The following is a 10,506-nucleotide window of genomic DNA, read 5'->3' on the forward strand; positions in this document are numbered from 1 at the left end:
CGAAAAAACAACAACAACTCAATGTAAAAGATGAACGCTTGCTAATATTATAGAAATATATCTTCATAATATTTCAAAAACATCTTGATGATCTTATCTGTTAAAAAATTAAAAATTAAATAAAAATAGGATAATTTCATAGAAAGAAAAATAAAAAAATAAGACAAAATTAAATTACTGTTAAATTTTTAAACTATGACTCGGGTTATAAAACTGAAAGCATTATATATGAAAAAATTGTGAGGGTTAAAAAAAAACAACAACACAAAAAAATTCAAAATAAAATAATACAATAAAAATAATAAGTGTTGAAATTTCAATAAAAAATAAATCAAAAGGTAACAATAAATTTTAAATTTGAGAGTTAAATTAAAAAGAATAAAAATATTAATAAAAGGATAAAAATCAAAAGATAAAAGATATAAAAAAAAATTACACCATAAATTTAGATTGAATTGTGAAACTAAAAACAATGAAACTTTCATAAAAGATTCAAGAAAAAAAAATAAAAAATCATAAGAATAAGCATCAAATCTTAAACATCAAAACATAATAATAAAATGAATATTTAGTATTCTTCAAAGTGTTTTTTTACACTAAAAAAAACTCTTAGATGTTAATTGAAAAAACTTATGCACGCATCTAATTAAACAATCAAATAATCATTGTATAAAGAAATGAAAAAAAAATCATCAACGATAAACAAACATGAAATTGAGAAAACCAAGCAAAAAATAAAGATCAAGATATCTAACATCGTAATACGGGTAATTTACCTGGTTATATTTAATGAATTCCTCTATCAAAATAAATTTGTAATAGAAACCAGCACAAACATAAAATTTGTTGAACAATAATTAGAAACAAACAATGCAAGGCTGCACTTATGAAAAATATTATAAAAAAAATCAATATTTTAAAAACATTAATCCATATAAATTTATGAAAAAACCACAAATAAATCATACTTACCTTTCTAAAAATTAAACACATCCAATATCATTTAAAAATAATCATAATCTAATTAAAATATAACCCCAAAATTTATTTAAAAAAATATACACAAATAATGCATTATTTTTTTAAATACTGGAAAAAAAATTAGGCCAGGAGCTACTGGGCCAGGCCCAGCGCTTGGCGCAATAAAGCAATGGTCTACGCGCGGGCCTGCATGGCCAGGCCCAAGCGCGAGAATTTATTTTTTAAAAAAGTTTAATTGAGCCCAAATATTTCAAAAAAAAAAAACACATCGCTTGCGAAACCTAGAATTTAGCCATTGTGGTGGCTAGACAAATGGGGTTCTTTGTTTTTTTTTTTTTATCCAAAATCCCATTTTCAACCTATTTCTTACCCCAAAACATCTAGAAATCACAATAAAGACCTTGTTAAATCAATTCATGTCCATTAAAAAGTCAATAAATCACCCCAAAACCCGAAACAAAAATTATTTCCGAGCTCAGATTTGCTATTTTAGGTGTTTTCAAGGTAAATCAACAACTAATCATAACCCCCCCTCATCATATGGAATATTTTGACACAAAAATCAACCATTTTGATAGCCGAAATCTTTCCCAACAGCTAATTTCTCTCTATAAGCCAGAATCCAACGACTCTCTCTCGCTCCTCCCAACAAAAAAGGATAGAAAATGAGGAAAATGAAAAGACTGATCACCTAATATCTAAAAAATATAGAGGATTAAAATGAATGTTTTAACAAAATTTTAAATTCACTATTTATGTTACTCGAGATTTTCACTTCATTCCTTTAGCTTTCAACCTTTCTCCTAAAAAAAATGCAATTTAAAACTAATTTGGATTTAAAAGAGTCAAATCATGCAAAATAAAAATTGAAGGATAAAAGTGAAAATTACAAAATAAAATAAAATAAAATACACTACTCTAATCAACGGTGTATTGAAAAAAAGAAGGAAAGATGGTGATTGCAGTGGGTGAAAGGCTGATACCTTTTTAGTTAGTTAATTAACTGATTTCTCTTCAACGAACTGATTTCTCTTCAACGATCAACACCAAGTTTCAATGTTAGACAAAAACTTACAGAAACATTCAGAACATGAGTGAAGAAACTAAATCACCACACTCTACATCCCTTGTGACCCGACCAGGCATCTTCTCTATCGGATCCTCCAGCGTTGGCAAACGCACCCTCCTCTCTAGTAACCCCCGCTCTCGCTGTTCGATTGCTTCTTTAATCATTTTTTAATTTATTGATCAATTTTGATTGTAGGGATGCTGTCACTTGATTGTGAAGACTCCTTTGACTCATCAAATCAAGTTATCTCACATGGGTTAGCTTTATAGCTGCTTGTATTTTTCAATGTTTATTGAAGTTCTTTTAATTGTGTAGTAATGGTGCTTAATAAGCTCTTTTTGTGTTTTTTGAATAGATGGATTATTAATACAAAGTACTACACGGCTGATGTAGCTCTATGGATGGCTCATCTTCATGAAGGATTTTCAATTGGATCACTTCCATTTTACAACAAGCTTACTGCTTTGGTTATGGTTTTTGACTTGGTGATGTTAGTATTGTAGTTCTTCATAATATATTTGTGAAGAATCTAAATTTTTTTTCATTTTTTGAATTGGAAACGATGCAAATGCTGCAGTCTTTTTGATCAGAGTTATCAGCAGTTCCGGGGAAAGAGATCACAGATAGTTTGACATAACCAGGCACGGAATGGGAGAAGATGAGCTGTCTAAGACTCCGTGAAGCAAGGAGTTCCGACTAGGACTACTAGCCGCATTCTAGCCGCATGGAGTAGCCAGAAGAGAAGATAGCAATCAAGCAAGCAAGCAAGAAGACAGGACAGACAGACTTGATCAAGTCAGCAAAGCTTTTCGTTTCAGGCCGCTGGAACACTATTCCTTTATCCTTAAAAACTGCGCCGCAGGCAGCTGTCTTCAACAAAGAAAAAGCGCGGGAAACTCCCAGTCGATGAGGGCAATGGAAAAAGTTTGCGATACCCAATTGGAGAAAACTTTAAAATTTTGAGTTTGGATGGAAATTATGCTTCTTTTTGTTGGTTTTAAGTGTAAATGTGAATTCTTCAAAACCCATTTTCCAAAAGGTTCAAGGTCTCAAACCTTGATGAAAAGATTGCTTCTTTTGTTGTTTTTTTTTTTAATTGTTTATATGCAAATGCCTCAAAACACATTTGGAGAAAGGCTTAAAGTTTCAAGCTTCGATGCAAACAATTTTCTTTTGTTGGTTTCTTATTGTTGAATTTGGAAGGTGGCCAACATATAAGTTTTTGAGTTTCAAGCTTTCATTTAAATTATGCTTCTTTTTGTTGATTTCAAGTGTTTAATTGCCAATGCTTCAATTTGGGGAAAGCTATAAATTTGCAAGCTATGATGTTAAGTATGGTTTTTTTGTTGAACTATGTGCAGTTATCATCTCTTGTTGCACTTAAGGATTGGATCGCTGGAACTGATATTAGCAACTTTTTGATATTGTTGTGTGTTGGGAATAAAGTTGATCGGATTCCTGGTCATCCTGTTCATGCTAAATATAGAAAACAGCTAAGGAGAATTGGAGAGTTGGGGTCTTTTGATAATCTGAGTATAGAGTTTGATGAGTTTGGAATTTCTGAAACTTAAAGAGGTAGTTTGTTGGATGATGAAGAAGAGTCATTGCGGGAGATGAAGAGGTCCTGTATTGAATGGTGCACTGAGAATGGCATTGAGTACATTGAAGCTTGTGCTTTGAATGTTGATTTGACAAATGTGAGTACCATCTTCTATCTCCAAGTTTGTAATGATTTCAAAAGGGATCTATTTCATGACTTTTCCAAGCTCCTGATGGATAGCAAGTACTCAATAAATGACATTATGCAATATGTAGTTTTCTCAAGTAAAATCATGATGCTAATAATAATGTAGATCCTGATGTTTGTCATTCTACCTAACTTTTGATATATCTATCTATCTTTATAATGAGAAGTGTTTTGATGGTTTATAATTGAGGTCAATAATTTTGTAGAATATCAGTAAGGACATTCACCCTGCTTTACTGAAACTTTTTCCTGCTGATGGATTGAGAATTGAAATTTTGAAGTGAAAGAGAAGTAGGAACAGAACATGACTGGGTCTTCATTGAGATTAACATGGGATTTAGTCATAGATTTAGGTTGATGAAAGATTAACCAGGGAACAAACAAAAGTTGTAAAGTTGTAACTAATATTAAATCTCTATGCATCTTACTTTTGGTATCTAGGAGAATTGCAATGTTCTTTTTGCAGGTTTATCAGTTGACGGGGATCGCAAGGAATAAAACGTCTCTATGGTGCTCTTTCTGCTCATATGTGACCAGCAATGATCCTGAAATTTGACAATAAGATATCTCGACCAACTTTACCTGATAAAGAAGGTTTGACATGGCATGCCACTATTATTAAATTCATATTGTGTGTTGTTAATTGAAATGCTAAGTGAAATGCATTCACACACCCTGCCCAGAAATCTCTGAAGAATCTGATTATGAATTTGAGTACAAAGTACTATCTGCTGGTCAGCTGAAACACGGGACGACTCATATGGAGGATGGGTTTCTGCAAATGGTACAACTGCCATTCCAGATGTAGGGGGGTCAGTTGCTGAAAATAATTCTATCAAAGAATGTGAGAATGAGAACAGAGAAAAGTTTGGTAAAGAAGACATACAGCCCTCGTCATCAGCAATGGAATTGCTGAGTGATAAGGGAGTGGTGCCTAATGTACAAGAGCCTCGTGAAAATTGAGAGTCGGATGAAGCTACACCTTTTGACTTTGAGGATTTAGAACAGTTGATGTCTGAAATAGGAAATGCGCGTGACAGCTTAAGGTTGATGCCTGATTTTCAAAGGAGGTAAATGGCTCCTAATTTGGCCATGAAAATGGCGGCCATGTTTGGTGGCGGCAGTCATGATGAGGAGGAGGGAGTTGAATGATTAGATGGATTGGCTAGGACTAATTAGTTTAACCTGTAACTTTAAACCAATCTAGTTCATGGTGATTTTGGGGTGGTAACGGTCCAATCTTCCACGAGGTAAAAGAGATGTCCTTCCTGAAATTTTGTGTTGATCTCTTGATGTCTCTTGTCGAGTCCCCCTTTCCAGCTTGAGAAGATAATTAATGAAGATATTTCAATACTCGCCTTCATGGTTATGTTGCAACAAAGTAGTCAACCAGATGAAGTTTACATCTATATTCAATATAATATAAAGGGCTCTGTTCTCTCATTAGTTCAAAATTTTGACCCTGGAACAATCACACCTGTGTTAGGCTGAAGCTTCTTCGCAGTCAGATAATGATGGCACTCAAGTGAGAAGTTGCATGGAGAGATGCCATCTTGCCATTGGTCAAGTTCTTAGGAAAGTTGGGGAAAGTTGGCCAAGTCACTAAAAATCGAGTCATAAAGTTAAAATCATACAGGTATTTTACACAAGTGAGAAGTTCCATGATCACTTTAATTGTTTAGGCAGGTTGTTGCTTATCCCTTTCGTCATGCCGGGGCTGGGGGATGCATTGCTTTCCCCTTTCAACCCTTGATGGATGAGATATTTTACAATCTTTTTCTTGAGGATAACCTCGGATTTGCTGTCGACTCTGAAAAGTCACGAGAATGGTTTGCTCTCTGTAGGATAAATATCAATCACCCTTTTCTAACCTCTGGGAATATCTTCCCTGGATTCATTAAATTGGATAAAATGCTCAGGATAAAATTAATATTTTGAATTTTATTTATTTAAAACATTTTCAAATACACTGAGTTAAGTTGAAAGTTTAAGAAACTAAAATTCGAACTAAATGGCAAACGGGTAATGGATCAAGAAGAAATAATTTATCAAGAAATTGAGAATGAAAATAGAATAAGGGAATATAAATGCTGGATGATTGCAATAAAAATCAAACAATTTTTAAAGTTACTATCCATCTCCACCGCATTACAATATTAAATAAAGCCTTAATCAAACAGTAAAATATTCACCGGTGGCAATGCGGGTGGCAATGCGCTCAAAACCCAATCCCTCGTTGTGCAAAAACTAGTCATGCTCGAATTCTAACCTGGAAAGAGCTTAATCATTAAAATGGAGAGATATAAATTAGCATTAAAAATATGATCTGGTACATAAAAGCTTGCTGATATACATAACTCATGATCTGTGATTTAGTTAAGCATGCATTAGACTAGACAGTCCAGGAACATTTTACTCCTGCTAATCACCTTTACAGTACGACCAAGTGGGGCAAAATTCTGTTTTCTCTATTTGTCAAGGCAAGAAAGTGACTACATTTCTTGGGCATGATGATTGGTATCACTGTTTTTAACATTGCAATCTTCTCCAGTGGCAGCTCCACCACCACAGGAGGCGGAGGAGGTGGAAGCAGGAAAATGACTGCATTTCTGACACCTAGCCACCACCAAAATCTTACGGCAAGAGGGACAAGAGGAATGAGACCTAAGCCATGTGTCAATGCAGACAACATGGAAGCTATGTCCACACTGAGGCAAAACCCTAACTTCATCTCCTTCAACAAACTCACCCAAGCAAATTGCGCACTCTGTTGATCCAAACTTGGTGGTGGCGCCACCACCTTCTCCGCTACCATCTCCAGCAGAGTAACTGAACCTGGGCAGCAGCTGGAGGTTCTTCTTCTTCACACCCTTGTTAGCTTTGTCCGAAGACGGTGACCCACCGGTAACACGGCGGATGCAGGCACAACGAGCCATCAAAATAAGCCCCACCACGCATAGTAATGCACACAGAAGAGCTGCTAATATAACCATAAGGTCAGACTGAACGTTAACAGCCGCTGGGGGCGCTGCCGCATCCGCATCCGCATCCGCATCCGCGGAGGCGTAGAGGATTCTTGAAAAGCGAGGCATGAGTTGTTGAAGTCTGGGGTTGTTGGAAGGTTGTAGAAGATAGCGTGGAGGGGGGAGGTTCTTGATATATATAGAGAGAAATGGAGGGGTGCAGGGCACCTTCAGTTTCTACTTTGAAATGGATTGGGTAAAGAAGTAATTAATTAGGAAGGATGGAGAGGTCGGAGGAGGCAGGTCCTACTTGTTATGGATAAAGGTACCACACCACCATACAAGTTCTTGTTTCTTTTTTTCTTACAAGATAATATTTTGTTGTTTCTGTGCATGAGACGTTACATAAAATACTAAAGTGATTTATTACTATGCTGCTGGACACGTGTTTCTATTCATGGGATCGAGTAGTGTTTTTATAGTTTTACCCTTGCAATAGTCATGCTTGAGAAAAATAGTTATGCTTGCAATTGGAAATACAATTATCTTTTTTAAATGGTATATTAGTCATTTTAAAATTGATTAGGGGCAATTTGATCCAGTTATTTTCTTTTTTAGTATAGTTAAATAATTGTTTTATCCTTGAGAGGAAAAAAATATATAAAGCTTTTGTAGGGAAATTTTTTATTCTATTTCAAGAATTTTACACAGTTAAGTTACAATAATACCTCTTAGGAGAAAAATAAAATGAACATGCAAGGGGGCTTCTAAGTCTTTTTCTTTTAAAAAAATGAAATTTCAAAACTACCCTTAGAATCCAAGAAAAATAAAGTTAGTTTCAAGGGTATCTTGGTCTTTTTTTTTTGTTTTGTTGTTATTTTTTAGTGCAGGTATGGGTTGTTTAGTTATTTTACATTATTAAATATTATTTAAAAAAAGGTTCCACACACGTTAGTGCGTGATGGCCTTGGCGCAATTCAGGTGACGTGTGAGGTCTTTTTCGATTATCGAAAACCTACTTCCTTGGTAGTATTAGGAGCGGCGAGTCGTTTTCTTTCTAGCGGTGTGGCAAGTGTTAACGGGGAAAGTCCGGTTGGGCTGTGGTGTGGTTTTTGTTCTTTCTCCTTTTCTCTCTCTCATTCCTTAGAAATTCGTGCCTAACCTTAAAAAAAAAACAATTATGTCCTCTAGTTTGTGATTTGATCAATTTTGATCCTTCTTTTTTTGATCACTATTTATATGGCTTTTGATACTTTTGAATTATTATTTTTTCCTGGGAATTTTATTCAGATTTATTTTTTAATCCGATTTGATCCCTCTACTTTTGATTGCTTTATTTTTGTGTTTTAACTTTTCTTAATTACTATTTTTTTGGCAACGTCCTTTCCAATTTTATTGCATTTGTTTTCTTAATTCATTTTGGTCCTCATTTTTTTAATTATTATATTCTTATTACTTTTTTTTTTATCATTTTCATAGTTTTTTTTTGTTTTTCAATTTAGCCCCTGATTATCTACTTTCATTTTGCTTTTATATCATATTTGGTCTATATTACTTGGATTTTTAATTGTTTTATGGTTAAATATTTTACTTTGTTATTTTTTTTTATGGTTGCCTTCCAACGAGGCAATCCTTTATTGAAATTTGAATTTTTCTTTTGAATTCATAATTTGATATTTTATTATTAAGCTGTTATCTTCATTGTTTGTTCCATTTTTTTTATGTTGTGTTATCTCGATCTTATATCTCGGGTAATTGATTAGTCAAGTTAATCATGATTGACTCAGATTTGTTTTCTCAATTTTTTAATAATTGTTTTTACAATTTTGTTTTTCAACGTTAAATTATTGGCCTTTAAGCTATGTGATTTTTTTTGTTTTTCTTTCTATGCTGGTACTACGTGTATAGAGTGTTTGCATTATGGATCATATTGTAGATATTTAAAGGACCATGAAGGGCGCTATCTTTTTTATTTTTTATTCCAGAAGTTGTTGGCGCGTGTTGGGTTAAGACATGACCGCCAGACCTGAGACACTTCAAATATTCTTTATATTTTTAATATATTTTTTATATTTAAAAAAATTAATATTAACTAGCTGTGAAACAAGGCTAATATAATATTAGAGATAGAAAAAATAAATGTTGCAATTAATTCTTAACAAGCAAATTGATTAGTCTAATTAAGCAACTTGTTTGTTTCAAGATCAATACCAAATTGTTACCAAATTGTTTAGGCTGAACAAGTTGACGCAAACATTTATTGGATTTGTCTCATTAAATAAATCAAGAAATGGTTTCACGGAAGTTATTGTTGAAGTAAATCAAGGATTTGTTTCTTGAATAACGGGAGGTTATTAATTTATAACCGGGCTGGTATTATAGTAATGATTGTTTTTTAAAGTATTTTTTATTTGAAAATATATTAAAATAATATATTTTTTTAATTTTTAAAATTTATTTTTAACATCAACATATTAAAACAATAAAAAAAATAAAAAATTATTTTTTTACAAAATATATATATATTTTTGAAAGGTAAAAAGAGTCCGTGGAGAGTTGAAGATTTTAAGTTTTGGGTAGGCGGTTTCAGTTTCTAAGGGTGGAGAAAATTAAAAGGGGGGCGAGGGGTAACTAGTTTGGACAGAAAGGAGGCAGCTCCTCCTCGGTGTATTATTTTGGATAAGTTCTTGCTTGGACCAATACGATTGAGTTTCAATTAATTAGAGTCCATCTGGGTTTGAGACAACTCCTCCTTCTCTTTTGGAGTTTTGATATTCTATCATTATTACAACTTTGACATTAACAAGTCTAGAGGGCCGACTATAGTCAAGTTTAGTTGGTCCATTTTTATTACACTTTTTTTTTTCGTTAGGATATTATTGGACTAGCTTTATCAGTGCCGGTCTTAATTTCTTGTTGGAGTAAAAAATAACAAGTTGATTTCTTATATTAATTATGATCAGAATTTCTTTTTTATATTCTCTACTCGAGAACAAATCCATCCATTTGTTGTTTAATCAAGTATGAAGGAGAGATTAAGACTAATAACTTCAAAGAAATAATCCGAATGAAACATGAACTGTTTTGAAGACAAAATTGAATCAAAATTATAAAACAATACTAGGCTGTCGTGAGTCAGGATACTTTCGTGATCCCTCACATGTAGCAATCTTTAAAGTGTAGTTTAATTGGTCAGATTCTAAGTTTATTTTCTCAAGATTATTATTTTGAGTCCCATAAATTTCAGGGCTGCTGAAGACTTATATGGTCGTTAACTTCAGGACTTGTGAAATTAGTCGCGGTACGCGTAAGCTAGCCTGATCGAGTAGCCCTGAGAGGTAGCTCAACTGATCAGGTTTTAGGTTTACTCCTCAATGATCATGAGTTCGAGTTCTCTTAAAACTACTGAGGCTTATATGATCGTTAACTTCAAGATTTATAAAATTAGTCAAGATATGCACAAGTTGACCTAAACATCTATATTAATAAAAAAAATAATCCCGATCGAACAGTGCTTGAGTTGAATAGAAAAGCTGATGTTTCCGTCAGCAATTGACTCGATATGTATGTATAGAGAGGAGGTCCATACTTATTTGAAAAGTGTTTCAAATTAACTAGCCTCAGCAACTTGTTTGTGTCAAATTTGAACAAAAGAAATCAGTCCCCAATTCTTTAGGCTAAACATTGATTGCATCTGTCTCACGAAGTAAATGAATCCATGTCAAGCAAAGACCTTTTGTCATCCA

General features: G+C 33.5%; 2 protein-coding genes across 2 annotated transcripts; one reads left to right on the plus strand and one right to left on the minus strand.

Moving 5' to 3' along the window:
• The first annotated feature begins 2,071 nt into the window (after positions 1-2,071).
• On the plus strand, positions 2,072-4,760 carry LOC133673338 (uncharacterized). Its single transcript, XM_062094071.1, has 7 exons — positions 2,072-2,153; positions 2,246-2,306; positions 2,406-2,535; positions 3,412-3,583; positions 3,626-3,775; positions 4,335-4,391; positions 4,537-4,760. The coding sequence occupies exons 1-7, from the start codon at positions 2,072-2,074 to the stop codon at positions 4,758-4,760; spliced, it is 876 nt and encodes a 291-aa protein (XP_061950055.1).
• Positions 4,761-6,077: 1,317 nt separating this feature from the next.
• LOC133672940 (probable E3 ubiquitin-protein ligase ATL44) lies at positions 6,078-7,104 on the minus strand. The gene has a single exon (XM_062093513.1). It carries the CDS (start codon positions 6,887-6,889, stop codon positions 6,290-6,292), a length of 600 nt encoding a protein of 199 aa, XP_061949497.1. The 5' UTR covers positions 6,890-7,104; the 3' UTR covers positions 6,078-6,289.
• Between the last annotated feature and the right edge of the window lie 3,402 nt (positions 7,105-10,506).

The sequence above is a fragment of the Populus nigra genome, chromosome 14 (assembly GCF_951802175.1).
Source record: "Populus nigra chromosome 14, ddPopNigr1.1, whole genome shotgun sequence".
Classification (NCBI taxonomy): Eukaryota; Viridiplantae; Streptophyta; class Magnoliopsida; order Malpighiales; family Salicaceae; genus Populus; species Populus nigra.

Bases quoted from the DNA above. Each gene is read 5' to 3' on its own strand.
- LOC133673338 (XM_062094071.1), top strand. From the start codon at position 2,072: ATGAGTGAAGAAACTAAATCACCACACTCTACATCCCTTGTGACCCGA. The intron at 2,536-3,411 runs GTGATGTTAGTA...AACTATGTGCAG, and splicing joins TGGTTATGGTTTTTGACTTG to TTATCATCTCTTGTTGCACT. The intron at 3,776-4,334 runs GTAATGATTTCA...ATATGTGACCAG, and splicing joins CATCTTCTATCTCCAAGTTT to CAATGATCCTGAAATTTGAC.
- LOC133672940 (XM_062093513.1), bottom strand. From the start codon at position 6,889: ATGCCTCGCTTTTCAAGAATCCTCTACGCCTCCGCGGATGCGGATGCG.